At 42.5% G+C, this 25472-nt stretch overlaps 5 protein-coding genes and 1 long non-coding RNA gene across 7 annotated transcripts; 1 reads left to right on the top strand and 5 right to left on the bottom strand.

The window, feature by feature from the left end:
- Positions 1-246: 246 nt before the first annotated feature.
- On the bottom strand, positions 247-6378 carry etnk1 (ethanolamine kinase 1). Its single transcript, XM_061269348.1, has 8 exons — positions 6098-6378; positions 4509-4768; positions 4304-4444; positions 3788-3930; positions 2488-2571; positions 2258-2418; positions 1713-1786; positions 247-1647 (listed from the first exon to the last, which is right to left on the bottom strand). The coding sequence occupies exons 1-8, from the start codon at positions 6242-6244 to the stop codon at positions 1575-1577; spliced, it is 1083 nt and encodes a 360-aa protein (XP_061125332.1). The 5' UTR covers positions 6245-6378; the 3' UTR covers positions 247-1574.
- A 1089-nt stretch (positions 6379-7467) lies between these two features.
- pyroxd1 (pyridine nucleotide-disulphide oxidoreductase domain 1) lies at positions 7468-10667 on the bottom strand. The gene is made up of 13 exons (XM_061269177.1): positions 10527-10667; positions 10364-10444; positions 10134-10253; positions 9837-9965; positions 9695-9768; positions 9411-9607; positions 9261-9355; positions 9077-9179; positions 8728-8843; positions 8514-8636; positions 8314-8451; positions 8156-8245; positions 7468-8090 (listed from the first exon to the last, which is right to left on the bottom strand). Exons 1-13 carry the CDS (start codon positions 10602-10604, stop codon positions 7932-7934), a joined length of 1503 nt encoding a protein of 500 aa, XP_061125161.1. The 5' UTR covers positions 10605-10667; the 3' UTR covers positions 7468-7931.
- A 1360-nt stretch (positions 10668-12027) lies between these two features.
- LOC133145565 (islet amyloid polypeptide) lies at positions 12028-12809 on the bottom strand. The gene is made up of 3 exons (XM_061269178.1): positions 12724-12809; positions 12402-12530; positions 12028-12333 (listed from the first exon to the last, which is right to left on the bottom strand). Exons 1-3 carry the CDS (start codon positions 12801-12803, stop codon positions 12156-12158), a joined length of 387 nt encoding a protein of 128 aa, XP_061125162.1. The 5' UTR covers positions 12804-12809; the 3' UTR covers positions 12028-12155.
- A 1572-nt stretch (positions 12810-14381) lies between these two features.
- Positions 14382-19352, bottom strand: LOC133145579 (solute carrier organic anion transporter family member 1C1-like). Its single transcript, XM_061269197.1, has 15 exons — positions 19172-19352; positions 18638-18809; positions 18426-18567; positions 18222-18354; positions 18022-18134; positions 17409-17555; positions 17242-17340; positions 16970-17176; positions 16742-16906; positions 16202-16397; positions 15951-16116; positions 15679-15863; positions 15313-15377; positions 15129-15246; positions 14382-14759 (listed from the first exon to the last, which is right to left on the bottom strand). Exons 2-15 carry the CDS (start codon positions 18743-18745, stop codon positions 14468-14470), a joined length of 2136 nt encoding a protein of 711 aa, XP_061125181.1. The 5' UTR covers positions 18746-18809; positions 19172-19352; the 3' UTR covers positions 14382-14467.
- On the top strand, positions 16509-17415 carry LOC133145581 (uncharacterized). The gene is made up of 3 exons (XR_009710938.1): positions 16509-16636; positions 17030-17154; positions 17236-17415. It is a non-coding gene; the product is annotated as an uncharacterized LOC133145581 (long non-coding RNA).
- Positions 19353-19980: 628 nt separating the features above from the next.
- On the bottom strand, positions 19981-24582 carry LOC133145580 (solute carrier organic anion transporter family member 1C1-like). 2 transcript variants are annotated; one of them, XM_061269199.1, is made up of 14 exons: positions 24367-24581; positions 24158-24232; positions 23378-23519; positions 23179-23311; positions 22993-23111; positions 22783-22929; positions 22599-22697; positions 22273-22518; positions 21810-21974; positions 21454-21649; positions 21129-21294; positions 20817-21066; positions 20620-20737; positions 19981-20557 (listed from the first exon to the last, which is right to left on the bottom strand). In XM_061269199.1, exons 2-14 carry the CDS (start codon positions 24206-24208, stop codon positions 20347-20349), a joined length of 2043 nt encoding a protein of 680 aa, XP_061125183.1. In that variant the 5' UTR covers positions 24209-24232; positions 24367-24581; the 3' UTR covers positions 19981-20346. The 2 variants fall into 2 exon arrangements, with proteins under 2 accessions (XP_061125183.1, XP_061125182.1); XM_061269198.1 differs by having other exon boundaries at positions 22783-23111; positions 24367-24582.
- Between the last annotated feature and the right edge of the window lie 890 nt (positions 24583-25472).

The following is a 25472-nucleotide window of genomic DNA, read 5'->3' as shown; positions in this document are numbered from 1 at the left end:
GCAATTGCATTTAAAAAATAAGCGGCCGCTCTCTTAAAAACGTATATTACATGCTTAGTTTTCGATTTTGGACGTAAACATACGTGCAAGGTGATTATCATTTGGCGCACCTGATATCCGATTTTGTTTTGATGACTCTGCTGCCACCTTGTGGTGAATTGAGGCGTTGCTGACATTTTCCTGCAGAAGACGATAGGTGTCAGCAAAAATGCAAAATAAATGTAAAGAAAACACACACAGCGGATATGAGCGTAAATACTCTTTTATTTCTTTTCTAAGTTTGTTTACAGTATTTAGTCAACCTTTTTGTTTCACTTCTATTCCGTTTTTAATAACCTTTTTTTTAATATGAAAGATTCAAATAAGCAAGATATTACATTTTGTTTGCTGTACATTATAAACAATATACTACAATGGCCACAGGACACATGAGAAAAAAATAACTTCATGCAACTAAAACCTGCCTTTGAGATGATGCGTTTGACCGTAGTTCCAAAATTGTGACAGTAACTGTTCCTCTTTAGATGCATTCTTTTCACATTTCAAAAACTTATGTGCATGGATTTGTGATTTCACATGATGTCTGCTCTGCCACTGGCATAAATAAAGGATGGACCTTATTTCTCCATCCGGACGAGTAGAAAATAAGAGCACAGTGGCGAACCAACACTTCTCAACTGTGGAAGATGAACAGTGCAAAGTGAACATGGGAAAGTAGGAGAGAAAAAAAAAAATCCCGTCGTGATAAAAATCCATACATTGCCTTTCCGTGTTTTAGCAGCTCAGGAAGCCCTAAGTCATTTTTTAAAAAGCTGAAATTATTGCTGCAACATGTGAAACACAGCTCTGGAAAAGAATATAGATTCTCGAGTAGTTTGGAGAATAAAACAAAAATGTGGATATTTTTTTTTCCTTCCCCTAATCTAGTTTTAAGAAGCCTCCCATTGGCGCCGGCCGGCTTGTGGCAAAGTAACAACCTTCTCCTTTAAATGCTTTCTGTCTGTTGGTCCGTGTGTCAATGGCAGCCATTTTGTCTCACCGATGACGTCGCGTTTTTCTCGATCGCTACTACTAAAGCAGTTTTGGTCTCATCTGATTGCTCCCATTTCAACGAACACGGAATGCAAAACCTGGCCGACTCGTTCTGACCCTTAGCGTACGCGAAGGATGACTGGATGGCAATTCCGGGCACGTCAGAAACGATGCTGGCCCGAAAATAAGGGTTTCAATACAAAAAAAAAAGCCGGCAGGTATTTCCTGCAGCATTTTCATAGTAGTAATTTTACATTTTTAGCCCCCCTTCCTTATCTAGTGTGCACTTCAACGCACATCCGCTTCACATTCCAACGGGTTTTCCGATCGCGCGCGAGCTAGCTCCCGTAACCCGTTAAGATTGACGCGCCACCCTCGCAACCAGGCACTGAACGCAAAAGTCTTACCAGCGTGCGCCCATAGAGGGCGCTCTAGGCTCGTTGTAAGAGAGGCACTGAGCAGGGCGTGGAGGCCTGGAGGAAGCGCGGAAGGAACAAGAGGGATCGGGCGAGGGGCGGGGTGTGTGGGGGCGTGTTTTTTTTTTATTCGGGTAGGCTCAACACGGCTACCTCGGGTTTCATCTTGAAGTACTGGTTGAAGCGCAGCACTGCATATCTAGAACGGAAGGTCCGACGTCAGTCAGGTGTCATGTTGACAGTAAATAGTGCAAAGCAACTTACTCCAAGAAGTCAAAGTCAATGGTGGAGAATTTGGCTTGAATCAAAGCCCAAAGAGCCCAGAAGAAATGTGATGCCTGCCAGAAACGAAAGCAAAGAAACAAAAAAAGATTAGCGTTGGGCGCTAGCGGCCTTTATCGCGGCATCTCTCCATTTCCTATTTCATTTATTCCATCCCGACACATTTTTTGTTCTTCTGTACTCATCTGGTCGGCCGTTCCTGTCATCGGAAACCGACTCGATGACAACGGCGGCGAGAATTAGGGTCGCCACGGCGACTGCTGCTAACACCCGAAACACAAGGGAGTTGAAAGTCACCATAGCAACCGTGACAAACACCTGAAACACAATCCGGCCGCTCGCCCATCCTCCAGGCTTGTCCTCTTTTTCAACCTCCACAACCCCGGCATCTTCTTAGTTATCCCAAGTCATAAAATTCGCCGTATAATGTTGGACTTCACCCATCAAGCGAGCACATGCATTTTAACCGGGTGCATAAAAAGCAATCGGGCGTCCTTTAATCCGAGCGCACGGATCGAAGCACTTACCAGGGCGAAGCGGTTGACTTGCACGTAAAGCGTCTCCACTTCTCTGTCTGTCACCTGGTCGTTCAGACCTTTGTGCTCCTTGTAGGCTTCCAGGTACGAGCGCAGCCATTGCAGCTGGAAAGGTCTCGCCGGGTAGTGGCTATAATCCACTTCGTTCAAGCCTGCGGACAAACCCAATTTTTTTCATTTTAATTTTGTCAACGATTTTTGTTTTATTTGACGAGACTCACCGGCAAACTCATTGAAATGATTCCCAATGTCGTAGGCTTGGTAATTGTAGCCGGCGTACTCGTAGTCGATGAACTTTACGTTCCCTGCGTGGACAAGCGGTGTTGTTTACACAGGAGTTGTGATGACTCATGCAAAAAGATGATAATGTTGTTGTTTGTTTTTTTTATCCCTTTGATAACTCAGAATGTCAGACTGTCAATTGGTTTCTTACTTGACCCCCCCCCTACCCAAAAAAGAAAAAAAAAGTCAAGCGTGAGTTTGCATTTTGAGAAGCTTTTAAAGTCGGTTTTGGACGGACAATGTTCTCAAACTGAGTTATCTGCAAAGAGGAAAAGCACGGAAAGAGGAGGCTGTTTGCTTTGGACGCATGCAAGTCCGGGACGCCTGCCAAGACTGGTCGGACGGGAATATGACAGAAGGAGGCCCTAAAAGGTGGAGTAGTAAAAAAAAAAAAAGAAAAAAAGAGAGAATTCGACACAAAATCTACTGAGTAGACAAAAAGCCCTCAGGGCCAAGTGCAGTTACATAAGACTGACTCAGAGGCCTCATGCAGATGTCAGCCATTTGTATTTTTGTGTCATTAATCTGCTGCATGCAATGTGAGGAATGGAAGCGTTCGGTTACAAGCAGCTCGCTCTCAAAATACAAACCCTTGCTTTGACATGTCCAGTTGTAACACAATTCCAATTTGCAGGGAAACCAAATGCATGGGACTTTTCAAACTATATATATTTTTTTGCCCTGACATTTTTGGTTGTTTTTTTTTCCCCCCTCAGCCTTTTTTTTTTTTTTGAGGTGGTGCTGGACTAGAGAGAAAGACACTTTGAGGTGGGTTACCAGGTGGAGAGTGGGTCCTAGCGGGACACAACTGAACACCTCCAGGCAGTGGCTATAGCCCCCCCTGCGCAGCAGATGAAAAAGTTGGGGCAAACATCGTTCACACATGCTCACTCGCTCGCGGACAGAATTTGCCTTGTTGCCTTTTCACGCAACATTTCTCCGCAAACGCAACCCCTCCTTCCATCTTTTGAGACGCTTTCCTGATATGAAATACTTTAGCACACTTTAGCATCGGCGCCTGAAGTTCTCCATTGTCTCGGCTGTTCTTCCTGTGAGAAAGGCCCCGCCCCCTCGCCGACAAAATGGACGTCAATGGCAGTGAATGAAGTTTAACACTTTTAACCACCTCGGACTACGCGCGAGGGTCAATGAGCAAAACGCGGCGGGCGGGAGACGCTTAGCTCGAAGCAGCCACTCAGCAGATTTTACAAGATGCACACTCGTGCGCCAATGACTCACCGGCCTGCTGGTTGTAGATAATGTTCTTGCACAGCAGGTCGTTGTGGCACAGGACCACGGGCGAGCCCAGCACCGACAAGCTCTGCTGCAGCCACACCAGCTCGTCTCGGAGGCAATGCGGACTGGGCACCTCCGTCTTCAACCTGAGACGGAAAGTAATGAGTTTTATTTGTTCCCTTGACAACACCTGAGTAGATAGTCAGTGTTTGTTTTGGATTCCTCTACGGTGCTAACGCACAGAATTGTTTGTTATTGCCACCAGACTTCTCAAACGCTAAACACTCCTTTGGCGTGGCGCTAAAAATAGCCTAGCAACAATAGGCGCCATAACCTTTGTAAAGATTCATACTACTCAAAAGTCGGAGCTGAAAAGATACTCGATGTTTGAATTAGTCTTCCATGGGGGGGAAATCAAATCCTTATCTCAACTAATGCTAATTTCCGGCAGCACTTCAATGCTGTTTTACATTATATGTTAGCATTAAGCTAGCAGCAAATGACGGCTAGCGGCCTTACCTCGCATTCTTCTCCGGATCCGTGAAGTACTTTGGGATGAGAGAGAAATATTTGCCCATCTTCAGCCACAAGTCCGACTGGGGCACCCAGCCGTTGTGGGCGTGGATAGCGTGATATTTGGCGAGCTGTCTGGCAATCAGCCTGGAAAAGCAATGAGAGTTCAGGAATGCCAAAAGAACCGGAGTGCGGTGAAAATATAAGATACCTGAATACAGGCTGGCTACGGATGTGCTCGGGCTCCAGAGCGGCGCCTTCGAGGAACTCGTAGCACAAGCCGTTGTTGAAGGTGCAGTAGAGACGCGGGGCGCAGCGATGGGCGTGGAGCACCCGGAAACTCTTCACCTCGTTCTCGCGGTCGATCAAAAGCTCCGTCTTGTTACCGTAGATACGAACCAGCACCACGTCTTCCATGGCGGCGCCCACGTAACAGCCCAGAAGCTTATTAGTGATGCCATCAGTAAAGAACTAGGTGGAGAACAGGGAAACAATTCTGAATATTTTTTAATCGGTCATGTTGCGTAACATGACCAATTTGACAGAACATGCAGGTTGGACTGCGATGGTACGGACATGTAGTGAGGAAGGACGAGAACGACTGGGTGAAGAAAGTTATGTCGTATAACGTAGAGGGAACAAGACCCAGTGGCCGACCTAAAAAGACCTGGCAGGTGACCGTGGCAGCCGACATGGAGGCACTCGGCATCAACCACGAGATGGCCATGGACCGTTCCCGGTGGAAGAAGGCCATATCGAGAACCCAGTCCAACCCAGCAGCGCCTGGAAAGCGGACTTTAAACCGATGATGATGATGATGACTGCATTCGAGCCGCTTTGCGTTGAGGCCGGGGAGCATTTGTTAGAGCTGCTCTGCGTCGGGTGGGGGGGGGCGTCAACATACCAGCCCTTGTAATTGTTGCCACTATGAGGCACCGACTGGGAATGACAGGAATTTTATTTTCATGTGGCCGTATTTGCTGAGTTTTGCTCTTCACTAGCTCATTCATGAAGATGGGGAAAAAAAGGGTGAGGGCGTGTGACCAGTTCCAATCCTGTGTTGACATGCCCCTACAATCCATCCACCCCAGTCACAACAAAACTGCGTCTGAGGGGATGTGCGAAAAAAGCATGTCAGCTTCCACCTCTTTAATAGATAACCACCAAGGTTGAAGGTGGAAAAACATTCTCCATGTTTATTCAGGAATATTATCATGTAAGTATAGTTGAAAACGCTCAGGCAAATAAACAGAGCAACGGTTTAAATAATCTATTCAAACTTGACTTTGTGTTGTAGGCACTTTTGTCCTGGAAATACACATAATAACCCAAATAATTGACAATTATGGCAACGACATATAATGACAGAATATGAATATATGACATCACATTAGTTGGCAATAAATAAGTATATTCCATGTTATAACATTTAAAAAACCCGAGTTGCTGGTTAAGAGGGTGTACCTAATAAAGTGACCGACTGGAGCTGTCCACCGAAAGCTCGCGAAGGTTTCGATCGTGACTTGGAAGTGACGCAGATGCTTATAGGCCAAGAAAAATTGGCCCGCATCTCGACTGTAATAAAAGCCACTATTACAAGTAACATTTCGTTATAAATTCATCGGTGATCCATTTTCCGGTATTATACATCTACAGTGGCCATTTTTGATAAGGAGGTTGTCGTTTGGAGCCACTCCGCTATCTTGGATGCGCTTCAAAGAGCTTTAAGCTAGCGTCACTGTTATAACCATCGAAGGTGGTTTTTATAAGGAATCAAAAACAAAAAGACATAAATTGCACCTTTATTTTGACCTCGGAGGGTTTCCAGTTCGGTCTCAGCTCCTTGACCAATTTCAGGGCGCCGGTTCTGTAGTCACTCTCTTCAACTATCACGTCTATTTTGGGCACGGCTGGAGCCTCTTCGGGTACGTGAATGTAGTTAGCCATATTTTATTAGTATTTTTGATGTTATTATCGTAACAAGGAAGTAATACGTGCGAGAAGGAAGCAAGGTATGATGAACGCGTGACAGATCTGCTGCATATAGAGTCACTGAGTGGAGACCGAATGGGGCAACGCCTCTCCAAATTACCCCGCCCACCACCGGGAAAAGTTCTCCCGGTGCATTATGGTCTAGAAGTCTAGAAGAAGCGCTTGGATAAAGTATAAGCGTACACCGATTTGAAGACATACGCACTTCACTTGTCATCCATATCATAACGTATGTGATTAAAACCGCGTTCACGTCCTTGTTGATGGATAAAAAAAAGCCTATTAAAATGAATACTTAGCATTTTATGAGACAAAAAAATCGATAACTGATATATTGAGAGTTACGTAACATTAAACGGCACTCCCTAGTGCGCTACACAAGCGTACACCAGCTAAAGCGTTAATGCGCTATGCAAATGACGTCACATCCGCAAGCCACTTCGAATGGGGTGAGCTGTGCGTCAAAGTCTGGACGTTTAAAATGTCAGCTGCTCTGAGCCAAGTAGGCGGGCGGATAGTGACGGCAAATCCACTTTACTTAAATGGATCGCACTGTCTGCATCGACAGCACTCCCCTTTTGTGCATTGTTCCTTTTCAATGCACAGAGGGCAAATGAGATAAGGCAACGTGGATTTACATTGGACCTATGTATGACGTCACACGTAATCATTGACATTGATACCTGTAATTATTTTGTTTCTAGATGCATGTTTCTGACTCTGTTTTGACTACTGTTCCCACTGACCCTAAAATATTTTTTCTTTTAAAAAAGCAGGATGCATCTGCAAATGACATAACCTCACATCAACACTTTTTTTTCTGCACAGCCTAAAATATGTCAGCATATGATGGCCACAATCATACGTCCTGTTCCTTATCCAGCATAATAAGACCTTGTGGTTCCGCAGGCTGGATAAGAAGAATGGTTACATGTGATTCTTCATCAGAGGAGTCAAACGGCCCTTTGTGACATCAATTACAATAAATCAAGATGAACCTAATTCCTGTGTGTACGCTATCGTCACACTGATTAGCTTACTTTGAACCCAAACACTGTCACGACTTAGCGCTAACCTCAACCTTAACCACTGACCTGGAAAATATGTGAACCAAAACACAACAAAATGTGGAAAAATCGGTACGACTCTCGACTTGAATGGCTTAAATACGTCAATGCTTCCACGTGTCTTTTTTTATTTTTAAAGCGAGCACGTCAGGGGGATTTTCAAACAGACACATCGCCAAGAGCAACATGTCCCGGCTAACAATAATAACCTTGTTTGTTAAAAGGTTTGTCGAGACACAGGGGGGGAGCTGTTTGGATTGAAATGTGATCTACATAGCAACAAAAGTTTTTGTTTTATTCCACAAAGACAGGTGAGCTGAGTATCAACTAGTTTTCCGCATCCAAATCAGAATACTGTGCAGTGATGTGTCTGGTTAACGTTAATGGAAACTCTACAAGGCAAAAGTGGAAATAAATTGAATTTTCCATCTCGACTTCCAATGGAAATGTACTGGAAAGGCTCCACCCCTTTGCAAGTCTAATTAAACCAGACTCATTACTCATTAACTTGCAGAACATGAACTCAAATGTCCTTTTCATGTACACATTTAGATTTTTTTTTTTTTGCCTTCCGCTCAATCAAAGTAGTCCTCGATATCGATGTTGGGGTTGAGAAGATCCTCCCCGTACTGCGTGAGATCCATCCGGTTCAAGATGAGGTTCTCAAAGGTCTCTTCTAAGTCGGTTTCACCGATCAGCACCGCCCCGACCATCCTGCCGCCTTGCAGAACCACCTGGAACCCAAAAAGAAGTTGTTCCATTTCCTGATTTAAGTTTGCGATGGCTTGAGTGATGTCACCTTGACATACTCCTGGCCTTTGGTGTAGCGTAGTAGCAGCTCATAGTCGGACCCCAGGCCTTGCGCGTTAAACTTTCCCAGTAAAACCACCTACAAAAAATATTTGATGAATAACCTGACGGTAAGTACTCAAGAAAAGAAAAAAAAAAACATGTCACCTTGTAGTTAAAGAATTGAGTGATGTGTGAGAAGAGCTCAAAGCAGAAGTCCAGCTCGATAGCTTCGGACAGGACGCAGGCGGCCATGCAGCGGCCGGCGTGCCAGCCCATCTGACGAGCCTGCGTCCACAAGCGCATCTGGAAAGCAAGCGGAATATATCGTAATGGCGTCCGGGTTCTTATATTGGACCTTGGCTTACCTGCTGCCACAGCGGGCTGTGCTCCCAGCATGCCGTGCAAACGTCTCCGGCGGCGTAGACGTCCGGCTCCGATGTCGCCATGTGGTCGTCCACTCGGAGGCCGCCGTCTTCCGCCAGAGCGAACTTAACGACAAGATATGCATTTACACAAAATACTGGTTGGACTTGCTTCTGTCCTCTAGTGACATCTAGGTGGCTTAAAAAGTCTACATACGTTGTTGCCGTGAAGAAATGGTTCCGTGTTGGGCGTGACGCCCGTGGCGCTCACGATAAAGTCGCAGCCGAATGTCTTGCCGTTGGTCAGCAGGACGTAAACGGGCCAGGTTGATTCTGGGGTAAAAGGAGAATGTCAGGAAAAGGCAGCTAGAACATCCGAACTTTATTTAGGGTGCTAGGAACACAGCCATAATGTTATTTATAAGAGGGTGTGCACACTTGTGCAACTACATTATCAGTTGTTTATTTTTTAGTTGTACATTTTATCAGTCACAATGATGTGGTTTTTTTTTAAATAACTGCTGGCTGTGTAGACTTTCTTTAGTCAGTGAAGATCTAGTTCTCACCAGTATCGGGTTTCGGTGTTTGGGATTGGGAGTTGAGCATTTCCTCAGAGGTGAAGATCGTTTCCACCTCACACTGATATTCCACTGAAACCCCGCGGGATGCCTGATCGCAACACGGACAAAATAGGGTCAATACATTTTTACATCCAACATAAATAATCCCTCAACGTTTTGTTTGCCTCACCCACTCCGCTCCTTTGAGAACCAGTCCTTGGTGCCAGTCTGGACCGAGCGCGCTGCCGGACTCTGTGGGACCAGCGCCACGTCGTGAGTGTCGATCTGGAAGCAACGGCACATGTGAGCGGCGGGATGAGAACAACATTAGAATCCAGACCTGAAGTGAAGGTCTGAAGCTCGCCGGCTTTCGGGTCGTCTGTGGTGTAGCGAGCCCTCTTGCAGGGGGCCGCCCGCTCCGGCTTGTCGGCGCTCAGCGACGGGATGAGGAATCGGGCCGCCCCCGCGTCGAAGAAGGTGTTCCCAATGGCCTTGTCCTTCACGGCCCAGATCACCTCGCAGCCTTCCACCTCGTACCTACACATTGTTATTGCTAACTTCACTTATTTCACTCAGAAAAGATTGCTTCGGCGCCCTCTTGTGGCATCATCAAGACGTACTTACACTAACTCCAAGGCAATCCCGCCATTTCCGACAACAACGATCCTCCTGGCTTGAGTTAACTGCTTTTGAAACTCCTGAAACAGAAGCGTGTTGAACTAGAAAGTTCAACTTTATGATTAAGATTCTAAACGGCGGTAGCTACCTGGGCACTGTCCGTGTCCCGAATGCCCAGCACGAATGGCCTGTCCTGGGTTAGCAGCTTCGGTCTGGCCCCGCTGCAGATGCAAAGCTTTTCGTAGCCATAAATGTTTCCATCTGCAGTCTCCACCAACTGCAGATACAGAAATATATATATTATGATTGTTTTTTTTGTATTGGTGTAGTGTACCCATGTTCCCACAAGGGGGAGACATTCTATAAATATCTTGCCTGTAGTTCGAAGCACTTCCTGCGTACATTATACTTGACAAAAACTAAACAAAAACTAAAGGAACCTTACATGTGATTGTGTGTGCAATGTTTTAACAGCCGAGTGAATAACGGTCAGGTTGGGGAATTTCTCCTCCAGAACACTGGCTGGTTTCTCCTCCACATCAAACTCTTCCAGAACTTTGGCGACCTTTGGGATAACACAGACATGTCATGAGGGACGAACGTCACTTGGTGAGGTGTGTATATTTAAGATAAATTGTGGGAGTAAGATCTGACAGACTTCCATGTTTTTCTGACCTGTTTATAGTTGGTGACTGTCTTTATCTGGAGGCCTGCGGTAATCAGAGCTACGTCAGCTGACGGTAAACTGTATGACAACTGTTGACACACGCAAAACTAATATTTAGAAATTCTGAACACGTGTACAAGCTTATATTGATGTTTTGTGCTAATATTTCACCTGTTCAACACACGTCACCCCCGCGATGCCACCTCCAACGACGATAAATTTGAACGTTTTGCAGACTTTATCAGCCATGGTAAAAAAACAAGCTAATGTTTAGTAAAACATTTCCGAGCGCTAGAATCAGCTTCAAAATTAAAATCTCCAGGTCATTCAGGGCGATAGTATGTAACTACAATAATTATTGAGCAATTGTGTTTTAAAATAGTCCTATGGTAAATTAGAAGAGTTTTTATAAGGCTACACGCGAGTGGCAAGGCGAAGATAAATTTACTTCCGTGTTTACATAAACTACGGCAAGCGATAAAGACGTTTAAACGGCAACTGGTAAAGAGTGACTCATACGCGAATTAAAATGTGATTCATAAAAATAACTTCCTAGTGCTGTTTCAAGTAAAAGGGACTTTGAATATATCAAAGATGTTGTATGTTTCTCAAAACTATTCAAATATTGCCATTTTCGATATTATTTTATTAATTTTTTAATTTAATGTATATTATTCATTCTTTCCCCATATTTAAGATACAAATGAGTACTAAAAATGTAAGAAGACTTACAGTGTGTATTCAAAATGGCATTGCAGTGTGTTGATATATAAACTCGTCCATTTCTATTTCTAGCCACACTCTCCTGGATTAAAAAGCATACCTTTGGTTATTTTTCTCATTATTCCGACCAATGAGGCAACCCCTGTTATATGAATTTAGACGACAAGTGTACCTGTAAAGTCAGAGACTAATGGGGCCACCAGTGCAAAATTAGACATGACACTTTCATCAGCCTACATAAGCGCAGTGATGTAAACAACTCCACACTGAATGGTGGCTGAAGTGCAATGCAATTTGTGTTGTTGTTTTTTATTCATTATTTTTTTGCTTAAAGTCATCAACTGACCTGGATGGGTTTTTTTTTTCCAGAAAATTATTATGTCCATTTCAACCATGTAGGTGTATATAATATTTCCGTGCATCATATTTGATTATTCATGATGCTCCCCAAAATAAAGCCTGCAGGAAGTAAACACTTGACTCAAATACAAACACACTGTGGCGTAACAAACTGGATTAACTGCTCCCCGAAGGAACGTGGTGTTTTTTTTTAAACATTGTTATGCATCCAATATATTTCGCCTGCATTGTGTTATGAATATTATATTTTAACGTCAACCCAGCCCAAATAAACAGATCCATCTAAAATAGTAGACTGCTATGCCAACCGTTTGAGATTTGTTATTGTTTGCGGGCTGTTATTATGAAAAAATTAAATACATATATCGTTCTCTGCCAAATGTAAGGTTAAAGAAAACCAGGGGAAATATTACAGCATACCAATTGCATCATTTATTTGGACTGCTTGTTTCTGGTTATGACTAATATTATGAATTTGAAAATATTTACAGTAAAGTGAGGAAGATAAATGCATTGCACAAAACTGTTTACAATCACAATATAAACAGCCAACATAACTGACTTTCCCTCCTTAAATGATATTTATAAATAAAGTTTACCACAGATTTTTACCTCGAAATATGTTTTTTATTCTTTTTATTTTCACATCATGCCACTGTGGAAAAGCATGAAAACAACTGAAGAATACACTTTTGTACAGTTACTGGTTATCGAGTACTAGAGAGGAAAGTAGTAGTTAGGCGGCAGAAGTAGCTCCCTCTTGCCGTAGGTGGCCGATCCCACGTTGGTCGGCGCGTACACCGTCCCGATGGTGTTACTGGAACGCACCAGAAAGTCCGCTAGTCTTTGGGTGACACAAGTGGCCGTGTTGCATTTCCTCTTCTGGATGACGTGGCTAAAAAAAAAAAAAAAAAATTGCCTTTCCATATTAAAACACCAAATGGACTTTGAGAGATAATCCACCTGTTCTTATCCGGGACTTCACGTGAGGCCATGATCCCGAGGAAGGGGTTGGAGAAGGGGAACGTGGTCCATTCTCGGTCATTAGGCCGAGGACTATCCTCTTCGCCGAATGAGCTGGAACTGGAGTGTCTGAATCACAAATGAGAAATGGTATCGCTCAGAAAGTTGATGGCCAGAAGAAAAAGTGGCCACTTTAAAGGCCTCATTTGTACTTCACATCTTTTCAGACCGGCACAATTTGAGGCGCTGACCTCCGCTTATACGCCTACATCTCATATGACGTTTATTGCAAAATAGAATATTTGAATTGGTTTTTTCTCACCTGTTGCTCGGAGCAGCGGCGATGCACGGCAACAATCCAAATAGAATTAAGACGAGCGCAGGGACCCTCGGAAGATACATGACTGATCTGCGGGAAAAAAAATAATTTGAATGAGGCGTGTCCCATTTACTACTTAAACATGTGAAATGTGAATAATCATCAGGTGAAGCTTTCATAACATCAAATATTTTCAAACAGAAATATTCATTTAAAACCCAACTACCACTTATTTGACAGAAATTAGATTTTACTAATTTATTATTTTAATTTTCCCCTAAAAGTGAAGACAAAATATTTTTGGACTAATACCAATGAGCAAATATTTGAAAAAGTCAAGAAAATAAATAAATATAAACATTACTCAATAGTTAATCACAGCAAAATGTAAAGGAAATATTTTTCTCCTAATATGGGGGTACAAGAATATGTAAAATGAATTAACATAAAAAAAAATCCCAAAATACATCTATTATTAAAATAAAGTAAATATTAAACGGTGCAGATTCATACCATAACAACAAACCAGTGTAATAATTGAGTCCAATTAAAATTGTAATTTTAGCCATAAATATCATATATAATATGAATAAATAAAATAAATATATAATAAAATATCCATAAATTATACACACAAAATAACAAATAAATATGAAATTATAACATTTGTAAATTCATAATCTATTTATATATAGTCCTAGACTACAAAAAGTAACGAAGCCAATGAACGTACGTGCTGTCGTGCGGGTGATGCCAATTGCAGCAGGATTTCTCGTGGAGCAGTCCAGAGCTTTGCCACGTCGTCTCCCGACGCGCCAACATTTATACGTGTCGCACTCAAACCGCTCGTGACATCACGTCTCCAAATATAGCTGTAAAAAATTTTTTTTAAAAAGCATTCACAATGAATGAGATGGTGGAGGTTGGCGGGGGTGTAAGGCACGACCTTTCACCCTAACCCACACGCGGCAATCCGTCACCATCGTCGTCATTGTCATTCGTGTGAGGAAGGAAACTGGAAAAAAAAAAACTCTATGGAAGGTTGATGCACCTCCAGATGCTTTGTGAAGTTTTCAGTCGCCTCAACTTTGCCCCTTCCTGCTTCCCTCTGGACTTTACTTGGTGATGAATTATGAATGGCGTGCTATTACCATCATCAATAATGAAGAACGGCTCATTATTTTAATAGGACAAGTCACAACAAGAAGAACTAATTACAGGGACCCTCAACTATATCGCTATATTATTATTATTTATTTTTTTAAAGATTCGCAAACCTATTTTGTTTAGCTTCAAACTAAAAACTGACCTTGTTCATGTGGGCTGATGTTTTGTTGAAGGTTTGATGTATAAATATGCAAAAATATGCCATTTTTCCGGCACATTTTACAGCGTATAATGTATATAATACCCATATCTGTTTTGCATATAAGATCTTTGGGCACATTAACGAGCTTGCGGAGTACTGACATGGCCACTGAAAGCTCCTATTTCGAGAGATTGCGCAACTACGGTCATTGAGGTCAAAACAACACAAGTTGAAACAGTGTTTCCATTATGTTACAACGATTTGTAATGTTTAGAAACAATATAACAAAGTATTGAAAAAAAGGTGGTGTCATTCAATTTTGGTCGAGTGCAAAAAAAAAGACACAAAGACATTTCACAACTTTGCTTTAATACTATAAAAAATATTTCAATACATAATGCTAAAAACAATACTGTTAGCGTATGGGAGGTTAAAACTTCATTTGGATTGGGATGTTTTCAAATGAGTTACTTTCACAATCGTTGATTTCTTTACCGGATGTTCCGCTTCGACCTTTTGTACTACTTCGACGGCCTCGCTGGTGACGCGTTCAATGGCAAAGCCATTGTTGGGAACTCCCTGGACATCCTTGGAAGCTTTCGCATTGATTTGTTTTTTGCAGCGCTCATACTCGTCCTTCTGGAACTGCTTTCGGAGGAGGATTATCACGGCGAATGTGAAGAAAAAGGAAACGCCGCTGATACCCGAAACCAATCCTAGGAACACGACCCTGCAAATAGGACGAGGTTAAATTCATGGGCATTTTCCTACTAAAATATTGAACGCATATCCTTATTTTCTCCAAAAAATTGTGAATATTTTTTCAATTTCACCCACTCAAAATGTTCAGTGGCATCAGACCTGTAAACCCATAAATAAATATATATATATAAAATAAATAATGTACATAAAATAAATATTATATAAATTATATATATATTAATATTATTTAATATACATTTTAATTAATATGAATAATATAATTCTTATTATTGAATTAATATCAATATAAATATAAAATTAATTTAAATAATATAAACCCATCTATAAAAAAAAATATATATATTATATATATACGATAATATTTAGAATGTCATACCTGTACATATCGGCATTATAAAGACGACAAGCCCCTCTACCACCGCACTTTTTAACCGACCACTGCAGGCACGTCATATCAATGAATGCCCCAAAATAAATCGGAGCAGGAATTCCACCTGTAGAAAAAAACACATCATCAATCATCCATTCCAAATCATCAATAAAACAAACTTTATTCTTACCAAGGACCCGAACGATCAAAGTCTGCATACCCAGGGCGAGGGATTTAAGATGCGGCGAGATGCATCTGTAATAGCAATAAAAAAATTAACGTATTTTCCGCACTATAAGGCGCACCTAAAAACCTCCAATTTTCTCAAAAGCCGCCTTATAATCAGGTGCGCCTTATACATGCACCAATATTGAGCCACTACAGCAGGCGTGTCCAAAGTCCGGCCCGCGGGCCAAATGTATATATGTATATATGTGGACAAAGTTTTAAAATGGGTCATTCATTGAGGGTGCGCCTTATAATCCCGTGCGCCTTATAGTGCGGAAAATACGGTAGACATTGATGAATATCAACGTATCACTATTCAAAAACCCACCTTATAGTGACCATGTAAGCAGGCGTGATTCCCAGGGAGCTGATAAAGGCGCTGAGAACCGACACTGCCATGTAGGAACTGAAACTGCGGCTGCAGCTTCTGGCTTGGGGGCACTGCCCCAGTTTCACTGAAGTACTGCTGCCCGCCGGGTACGAAGCGGACACGCAAGTACAGTTATGGAACACCTGGAGGAGGATATTGAATTTTATTATCTATGGTTGTTTAGAACGTCTTGTACTGTAAACTACTGATAAGAAAATGTGAGGTCCTACAGTTTTTTTGCCGTATCCGCTGTAGTCCAGGCATCCAGCCATACACGGCGAAATGTAGGTGATGCCACTATCTGAACACACCGGGTCCCAATGTTCTGCTGAGCACGAACAGTTGCTATTACACGCCGAGAAGAGAGTTTGACCTCCGTGTAACGCTCCTGGCGTCCTGCACAGATTGTATTTCCTTTAGTTGACTGTGACGGTTAATTATACAGTACCGGACCAATGATTGTATTAGCTAAAGTACAGACCCATTGTATGACACGGTGAGTCCAGCCACAGGAATGTTGTCGCACTTGGTGCCGAATTTGAGAAACATGAGGAGGTAAGCCCCGAGGGACACGGCGAATGAGAACTGAGCCCCCGACACGACGCTGAGCTTGTATCGCTTCATCACCACGCCTCCTAGAAAAATCCCCATGGCAACGGCCGGCAGGGTCAGAACCCCTGCAAATAAAAACAGAATAAAGACGTGGCTAGTTTAGGATAAACTTTTTGGATGTTATTTGACTTCCTTATTTGATTTGCAATACACAACTACTTGGAGCATAATATTAACTTGAGTTCCATTGCTCAATGTTTTTTTTTTTTATCTCCCTAGAATCAATTGTCTATGTGAGAACGGGCCAATGTTTGACCTTTCCTGGTTAAATAGACATTTGGAGCTGCCATGGTTGCACGGAAAGGTAACAAATCTGTCTACTTGCGCTTATAAAAACAAACTAATTAATGTTATATATCTTCAGTGTCCTTAAAAGTTAAATCTTCATCTATAAGAAATATCGTCTTACCTATGAGGAAGTTGGCTCTGGATGCCGATTGTCCAAACTGCTGCTCGATATATTTGGCATTGAAGGTGAACATGCCAACGAGCGCGTTGAATTTAAGCATGCTGCCACAAATGAGCAGGAAGTAGATGGGATTACCCAGCAGGTCCTTCAACGATTGAAGGAACCCTAGATTGAGATTATAAAACTGTTACATAAAATAGCGGTGAGAAAAATGAGATTCCATCAAACCTTTGGCGACTTCTGTGATAGGCTTGGTGGAATCCATTGTTTTCGGAATCTCTTCCTCAGATGCGGGTTTGTCCTTTTCAAGATCGGGCGAGCGGGGGAAGAACCAGAACGGAATGCTAGCGAGGAAGAGGAGGCCGGCGGACACTAGCATCCCCATCCACCAAGCTCCCACCCAACGAGCATCAGTAGGCGAGATGGTTACACTTTCTGAAATGTATTAAAGATGTCGCCTTAATCCACCAATCCCATTGGTATCCACATTTCAGACTCACCTAAATCAACAAACCCAATGTCAACGTATATATTGGCACAGTAGGACCCAAGGAGGTAGCCGAAAACAGGACCAAGAAGAGCAATCGTCTGGATACAAGCTGCCAAACGAGAAAACCAGATGTTCTGATCCCGTCGTTCAAATCAGGATTATAAAAATATCACCTACCGATGTAGAAGGGAGAGTTCTCAGCTTTAGCAAAGTCGTCGATGTACGAGATGCCCAGAGGTGTGACTGGAGTCTCTCCGATTCCCCGTAACGCGTTCCCCAAGAACACGTAGATCCACATATTGGAACTGGATTCTTTTTCGCAGGCTGCATGGAGACACAGGAACTCAAAGGAGGTCTTGGTGGAACTGTGACTCACTAAACACTCAACTGATTATTAGAGGACATAATACTGTGTCATCAGTTTGAAGGACCATGCAGTAGAAGCTATTAGCATAGATGCTAGCTTGACCGCTTGATAGCTCATATCTCTAAAGAAGTGATTTGATTTCTCAAGGTTAAATGACCAGTTGACATACCGAAGGTGTCACGGACGTGACCCTCAAGTCGAAACCTTCGGGAAACACGCCGTGTGTGTGTGTATGAGAGCATGTCTGCCAGGACATTCCCGGAATTGTTGAAACGTAGCCAGTATTTGGATATTAAGCCAAGGCTTTGACATTCGGAATTAAATATTTGTTAACTCGTCTCTAGTGAGATTTCAAGTGAGACTTCTTTTGGAATGTTGCTGCTCAGTGGGACTAAAAGGAAAGTTAATCCCCCAGAGATTTACCTTGTGTCGTGTTACGTCCAATTTCGTGGCTCACGTCGTTCTCAGGACGGAGACAGGCGATGGTGCTCATGCTGTCATTCTGGAAAGCGGCGATGACCGTGTCGTACTTGTAGCTGGAACGGAAGATCTTAGGTTATAATGAAATTATTTCAATGGGTCAATCAAGTCTTCACTGAGTGTCTATCCCGGGATTTTCTTACGGTCCCATGAAGAAGTGCGTCAAGCCAGTGAGAAGCGCCCCGACGGCCATAAGAACGGAACCCCCAGCGATGAGTCTCGGACGATGCATTTTGGCGCCATAATGGCTTACCACGGCTAAAAACAACAAGTTGCCTTCCTCCAGGAAAGAAAATTGCATCCAGTTAGGAAACGAGTTGCTGGATTTCTGAGTAAATTGGTTTTACCCATTTCGAAACTTCCGTCGACGAGGCCGACGTGGGAGCTGGAGAGATCGAAACGTCTTTCGAGCTGCGTGATGGCGCTCTTGACGAAAGTTCCCGCGAGGGTCTTGCAGAAATAGGCAAAGGATAACGCTGCGATAAACATCTGGAAAGACAAAAAATGATATAATTTAGAGTTATGTAACCGTATTTGGAATCGGAATTTCAAGTGATACCTTGAGAGTTGAGATACCATGCCGGCGTTTTCCGCGAATGTCCCCGTTGGAAACGTAGAGAACCTGCTGGCTGGTCATTTTGGTTCTGTCCTCAAATGTTTCCGCCATCTTTAAAATTGGCCTTTCAACACTTCAGGTTGCTGTTCTGCATGGAAGTCCAACTGGGCTTTCTCTTCGGTAACAAAGAAAAGAAGACGTGAAAAAGTCACTTGAAAGTTCTTGAAAGCATCTAACTAAATGTTTCTTCCTAAATTTTTCTGACTAACTAACCTTCAATTCTTTTCTTAGTCGAGTATTTATTTCTATCAATCAAATTAAAACAGGACTCAAACAGGGCCCACTCGCATTTTTATGGTCTTAAATAAAGACCAAGAAATTCAAACGATTAATTTTCATAATGCTGTGAAATGAAAACTATAAAGCATTATCCACATCATAAGGATAATTTAAAAAAAGTAGGCAAAGGAGAATTATAACCTTAAATTAGATGTCCCATAATGATTTCATAATACATGGAAAAATGGATTCCAGTACCTAGTGCATCCTCAGGCTCATCTCGGGAGACTCTCCCTTCTGTCGAGGCTGCCGGCCATGTCGGGTTTAAAAAAAAAAAAAAAAATTGGACCTGCCGAGCCAGAGTTGCTATCCTGCCGCTTGTGGTGCGAGACAAAAGGCTGTGCACATTTTTATTCCACAGGCATGCAAGTGCCTCCAGGAGGGCAGAGCAACAAGTAAGGAGAGGTGGAGCAGTCTGATTATTTAGAACTTCAGACCAAACCCTCTTACGCAAAAAAAAACCCCGATTTATATTTCATTTGAAGATGAGTAACAACTCCCACTGTAAATCCACTGACTCATATTTAACAACACATTTACATTTATTTTTGCTTTGAGCCTTTTTTGTTTTCTATGCACAGAAAATTGGCCCAAAAAAAATCCCAGGATTAGGATTAAGAATTTTCACATTCCTAAGTGTTTTCACCCATGCGAATGGACTTTACACTTTAAACCCTTGTAAAATACTCATTATTAATATGATTTATTTTGGGGGATTTAATAATCATTTCATTTTTTATTATTTGCTATTTTTTACAGTATTATGTGTTTTCACCCATGCGAATGGATTATACACTTTAAACCCTTGTAAAATACTCATTATTAATATGATTTATTTTTGGGGATTTAATAATCATTTCATTTTTTATTATTTGCTATTTTTTACAGTATTCAAGATTTAAAGATAAAGTGCCTCCACTGCTGGTGAAATGTGGCACTGCAACACAATTTGTTCTTATCTACACTCCTCTAAAATATTAACAAATAATGAAATAAAAACCAAACCATGTGGGAAAACAACCGTGATTTCTTTTTTCTAAGGAAACATTCCATACATACAAAAAAAGAAATGATGTCACTATACAAATACATTTGACTCAGTCTATATCCTGTAAAGTAATTACAAAAATGCTCAGTGATACACTTCCAAACATTCAAGTCTTGACTCACTCGTTTCATAATGTTGCGTAACAAGGCAGAAGTTGTAACGAAATGATATGACACACTTTGGGGTGTTTTTTTTCCGCCCCTCATTCTCCCGTTCCTGTTTGTTACATTGATATCTTTTCACCTTTTCCTAATACAGCAATGGTTTTCCACCAAAATGTCACCAGATGGCGCCAAATCTGAGTACAAAAACAAGACGGCATTCTTTAAATGGTACTCTCCTTTTCTGTGTTGTCTTTGTTTTGGGCTATGTTGATTTTAGCATGTCCGTTCACTCTGTTCTCCTCTCGTTCTTTTTCCTTGGCTTGCTCCCTCAATGCCAACTTCTTCTGCCTCTGCACGATTTTCCGATACAAGCCTCCCCACATCACGTTGGACAGGAAGTACAGTCCAGTGATCAACCCCATGAAGGTCCACCTGGAATATATTTCCTTGTAAAAATGATCCGTTTTAGATTTTGCCTGAAAATGTCACAGTACCTGAACGCATCGGCATCGTAAAATCGACATGCGCCGCGGCCCCCGCACTGCTTGGTACCCCACTTCAAACAGGTCCGGTCAATCAGAGCCCCAAAATATATCGGCGGAGGTATCCCACCTGGAAAAGATTCACAAACCTTGACTTTCCCGGTTTATTTACGACACGAGAGCCGACAGAACCGGAAACCCGTACTCACCCAGAGTCCTTACGATCAACGTCTGCATTCCTAAAGCCAGAGCCTTCAAGTCTGGTTGTATGGACCTGAGCAGCACGATGTACCCCGGGGTGCCTCCGCACGCCGATATGAAGGAACCAACCACGGACAGAGCCATGTAGATTTTAAAAATCCGGTCGCAGTCGCTTTTCCTGGAACACTGGCCCAACACCGCTGACGTATTTTGACTCGGACGGATCATTTGGCTAACACAGGAGCAGTTATGGAACACCTAAGAGGAACCGAGGTGTAAACTGATGCTGGCTGTTGTTATGGCAACCTTTTCTCTCATACCATCTCCTTTCCAGTGCCCGAGGACGTTTGACACCCAGCCAGGCAGGGTGAGGCGTACGTCATCCCGTTGTAGGCGCAGACCGGATCCCACTGCTTCATCGAGCAAGAACAGCCGGCGTTGCATTGGGACAACAATGTCTGCGGCTCGTAGGATAAGTCCGGGATTCTGGAGATAATTGATTTTAGGACGCCGCCAACAGCAGTTTTGTTGGATTATCATAGCTATGTTGTCATTTTTCCTTTACCGGAAGGGGTTATCCCACTATCGACCACTAGATGGCGGCACATTTGTTCATAGCTCAAATGTACCGTCCTTGTCACTCACCCTTCATACGTAACGGTGAGGCCGGCCACTTCGGCGTTCTCGCAACGAAGGAAGACCTGCACGACCAGCAGACAAAAGGAGGCGACTGACGCCGTGATGGAAACCCTGGCCGCCCCGATCACGCCCAGTTTGAAACGCTTCATAACGAAACCTCCGGTAATGATGCCCAAGGCCACTGCCGGCAAGTTGAATATACCTGCAGAAAGGAATTGTAGAGTTTTGATTTGAATTCCTTCCTTTCTCACCACCGACCCAAATGAGTGTTACCCAACAATGACTTTAACTGAGAAACACAATCACACTTCCCTTCAATAACATCATTGTTCCCTTTAGCTTGCATCCTGTGTGGACTCTACCTATGACGAAAATGGCCTTGGAGGCCGACTGGCCGTAGATTTGCTCCATGAACTTTGGCTTGAAGGTGATCATGCCCATGAAACCGTTGACGGCCACCAGGTAGGTGAGGATCATCAAGGAATAAATGCTGTTTCTGAAGAGTCTCCTCAAAGATGGAATGAAATCTGAAAAGAACATTGAACGACAGTCCGTGATACTCAAGAACCGGATTGACCGGTCACTGCATTGTATCTTCTAGAAGATTGAGGTTGTTACATCCTTTTGTCCCAGAAACCTTTTTCCCCACTTTTTGACTTATCTAAGTATCCAGAACTGAACTCTGATATCATTTCAAAGGTCATTCAACGTTTGCCCAGATTGCATGGTATTTAAAGTCCAGGGATTCTATCAGTTAATAATTGAACGTGCAAATCCTCCAAATATCTTAAATTGTCCAATGTTTTTTGTAAGACTGCACGCTACCTTTAGCCATCTCCGCAAACGTCATTTCTTTCTCTTCGTGATCCTGATCCGTGAGGAAATGATCCTGCTCTGCATCTGCGTTGAGTTCTAGACTTTTGCTCTGGTCCTCCTTCCCTTGCTTGGGAAGAGACTTGGGCAGGAACCAGAAAGGGATACTGGAGAGCAAAATAACCGTGCCAGTAGCGATGAAGCCCAACCACCATGCCCCGACCCAGCGGGAGTCCTTGTAGTTGATGGTCACGCTATCTGGGAACGAGAAAGGTTAACTGGTTTTTGAGCCTCTTTATTGAGCATGTGGACTCCGAAGACCCTGGGTTAAAGAGTACCTAAATTTACGAATCCAATGTCCACGTAGATCTTGGCGAGGAAGGATCCCATCATGTAGCCAAACATGGGGCCTAGAATTCCCGTCGTATGGATGCAGGCTGGCATACGTAAGAATATTGCATAATTGACCTTTTGTCATAGTAGCAACTTGAAATTCCGTAATATTAGCAACTCATAACGAACCCAAATAGAAAGGTGTGTTCTCTTCTTTGGAAAAATCATCCAGGTAGGAAACTCCCAGAGGCATGATGGGGGTCTCGCCAATTCCTCGCAGCATGTTCCCAAGGAACACATAAATCCACATGGACGAACCGGCAGCTTTCTCACAATCTAAATAAGATTTAAAACGGGAAGTTATTGATATTGTAAGTGATCGCTCGCCATCTGCTTTACCTGCTCGGGCTGCTAAATCCGGTTCGTCGTCGGTCAAACTACGATTGGACGAACATGGCGCGATGCTCTCGGTACCGTTGGTATCGGTACCGTGAGTCATACTGGTCTCGTATTTATACCTAAATAAATAGACGGGGTCAGTCTTTTGAATATAAGACCATTTTTAGACAAAAAGTGCGTACTGACGGGCCCTGAAGAAAGTGAGGAAGACTAATGAGGAAGGAGCCAGCAGCCATGATCAAGCAGCCAATCCCAATCAGTCTGGGACGATGGAGCTTAGCGCCGAAGTAACTCACGAAAGCGATTACCAATAAGTTTCCTTTAAGAGAAGAAGCGTCGTTAGTACGATCGTTTTTCAATTAAAAAAAGAAACGAGTGGACTAACCCATCTCGAAGCTGCCGTCGATCACCCCGATGAGAGAGCTGGGGATGTCAAAGCGTCTTTCAATCTGGGTGATGGAGCTCTTCATGTAGGCGCCACCAAAAGCTTTGCCGAAGTACGCAAAGGCCATCGAGGCCAGAAAGAGCTGGAGAACAGTCACGATATTATTCGGTACGTAAAAAGACGTAATTCGGTAAACGGTGGATTCTTTAAAGGTGTCAAAGCTATTGTCAAAGGATAGATATTGTTAACAATTTTTAAAATCATTTTTATTTTCAAATATTTGATTTCAATATTTCATTTTTAAATTTCTAAAATCACATTAACATCATATTTTTTTTTATTTTAGGTGGCCCGCAAAGAAAAATTGTGCATCAAATTCATGTCAATTCACTTTAAAAAAAAATAGGGATATTGTTAACAATTTTTATTACCATTCATTTTATTTTTAAATAATTTTTATTTTCAAATATTTGATTTCATTTTTAAAAATCTTAAAATCCCAATAAAAATTCAAATCATGTTTTTTTTCATTTTAGGTGGCCCGCAAAGACGAATTTTTTTAAAAAAAACAGGAATATTGTTAACAATTTTTATTACCATTTTTTTTTTCTATATTTTTTATTTTCAAATATTTCATTTCAATATTTCATTTTTTAAAATCTTAAAATCACATTCAAAATCTAATCATGTTTTTTGCAATAATGCGCACGAGACTTTCCTCAGTGATGCAATCGTGCAAGTTTGATATTTAAACAAGCTTGTGAGTCTGTTTGCACTAACCTTGAGCTTGGAGCAGCGAGCATCACGCGGCTTGGTGGACTCTACACTCATGATGCTGCCGTGTTTTCACGCAACCTGTGTGAAAACATTTTCCTTTGACTAAAAAAATTAATTCACCCTTCGATCGTAAACTAAGCACCAACATCTTTCAACTGAACATGGAAATTTGAAGTCATTCTTTTTGCATAATTAGAAAGCAAAAATCTTACCCTGAGAACCAGCAGCGCTCCAAAGAGGGATGTGAACAAGAACTGCAGACTCTTTGTACCTGGCAGGACTTTGCGCCTGGTCTCGAACCTTATCTCAAATTATAACATCACCTGTAATCAGTAACCTAAGCACTCATGCACGCTTGTTGATCATGTTAATGGAGAAAAAAAGAAAAAAAAAACAGCCCCTCCGACGTACTCTTGAACACACAGAAAAAAAAAAGGATGGCTCTACCTGGGTAAGGTCCAGCCCAGGAAGACTCGGAGCAAACAACCGGGGTTTTACACCCCCCCCCTGTGAACTTCACTCACAAGTACACAGCACAACAAACGGCAGCAGCGCGAAGCAAAGTTTATTTACAAAGCCCACGTGTGTCTTTTACTTTGCTGTTTTCTCAAACTGCCTTCCTCTCGTGGAGAAGAGTCGCTTTTGTAAGGCAGGGTGTTTCCCCCCCGTGCCGGATCAAAGTCTTCCTGCCCTATTGATCAATCCGAACAATGGCTATCTCATACTTAATCCAATCATAAAATGCAGATTGGAGGGATTATTTTTAATGAATTAGTGAGATACGCCTAGTGGTGGGAAGTCCGAATTCTCCTATTCTTTTAATTTTAAGACAGTATATTCGACTTTTGGGTCACTTCTGTGAATTTTCTTTCCACATTTTACCACGTCTTGTGTAGAGTACACAAACTGAATGTTTATTAGATATTTTTCGGAATTTTTTAGGTTTGTAAAAACTACAAAAATGTTTTGCAGACCCCTTGGCCACCCCATGGAAAAAAATCCTAGCTCCGCCAGTGAATGTACTGTATGTAAATCTTTATTCAGCTTTTTTTTTGCAGTAAGTGGTGCTTGATAAACTTCTAGTAACCTTTTGGAAACATTCGAGGCAAATCATGTCTTATTTAATCTTGTCTCATCCTAAACACGACAACGACAAAAGGTTACTGTAGTTCCGCTTCCCATTTTAGCCCTGCCACTCCTAGACAGGCCCAATCATGGCCCATTATCAAGCCCCATTCTCCATTTTCGCACTCAGCGGTCCGCACGCTGATTGTCGTGGCTCCAGAGTGCATTTATGTCATTCGGCGGTGGTCGTATA

The sequence above is a fragment of the Syngnathus typhle genome, linkage group LG21 (genome assembly GCF_033458585.1).
Source record: "Syngnathus typhle isolate RoL2023-S1 ecotype Sweden linkage group LG21, RoL_Styp_1.0, whole genome shotgun sequence".
Classification (NCBI taxonomy): domain Eukaryota; kingdom Metazoa; phylum Chordata; class Actinopteri; order Syngnathiformes; family Syngnathidae; genus Syngnathus; species Syngnathus typhle.
Note: the sequence above shows the minus strand (reverse complement) of the source record. Positions and strands in the feature narration are given on the sequence as shown.

Coding starts and splice junctions, on each gene's coding strand:
- etnk1 (XM_061269348.1), bottom strand. CDS start 6,244: ATGGCTAACTACATTCACGTACCCGAAGAGGCTCCAGCCGTGCCCAAA. Junction 2,572..3,787: donor TATCTACAACCAGCAGGCCG/GTGAGTCATTGG, acceptor TTGTCCACGCAG/GGAACGTAAAGTTCATCGAC. Junction 1,648..1,712: donor ATTGACTTTGACTTCTTGGA/GTAAGTTGCTTT, acceptor CTTCCGTTCTAG/ATATGCAGTGCTGCGCTTCA.
- pyroxd1 (XM_061269177.1), bottom strand. CDS start 10,604: ATGGCTGATAAAGTCTGCAAAACGTTCAAATTTATCGTCGTTGGAGGT. Junction 9,966..10,133: donor CATTGCACACACAATCACAT/GTAAGGTTCCTT, acceptor CTGTATCTGCAG/TTGGTGGAGACTGCAGATGG. Junction 9,356..9,410: donor GCTTCAGACCTTCACTTCAG/GTCTGGATTCTA, acceptor CGTTGCTTCCAG/ATCGACACTCACGACGTGGC.
- LOC133145565 (XM_061269178.1), bottom strand. CDS start 12,803: ATGTATCTTCCGAGGGTCCCTGCGCTCGTCTTAATTCTATTTGGATTG. Junction 12,531..12,723: donor GCCGCTGCTCCGAGCAACAG/GTGAGAAAAAAC, acceptor TTTGTGATTCAG/ACACTCCAGTTCCAGCTCAT. Junction 12,334..12,401: donor GAAGTCCCGGATAAGAACAG/GTGGATTATCTC, acceptor TTTTTTTTTTAG/CCACGTCATCCAGAAGAGGA.
- LOC133145579 (XM_061269197.1), bottom strand. CDS start 18,745: ATGGCGGAAACATTTGAGGACAGAACCAAAATGACCAGCCAGCAGGTT. Junction 15,864..15,950: donor GCGGATACGGCAAAAAAACT/GTAGGACCTCAC, acceptor ATCCTCCTCCAG/GTGTTCCATAACTGTACTTG. Junction 15,247..15,312: donor TTTGATCGTTCGGGTCCTTG/GTAAGAATAAAG, acceptor TTTTTTCTACAG/GTGGAATTCCTGCTCCGATT.
- LOC133145580 (XM_061269198.1), bottom strand. CDS start 24,208: ATGAGTGTAGAGTCCACCAAGCCGCGTGATGCTCGCTGCTCCAAGCTC. Junction 23,112..23,178: donor CCTCACTTTCTTCAGGGCCC/GTCAGTACGCAC, acceptor CTATTTATTTAG/GTATAAATACGAGACCAGTA. Junction 22,698..22,782: donor GAACACACCTTTCTATTTGG/GTTCGTTATGAG, acceptor TACGTATGCCAG/CCTGCATCCATACGACGGGA.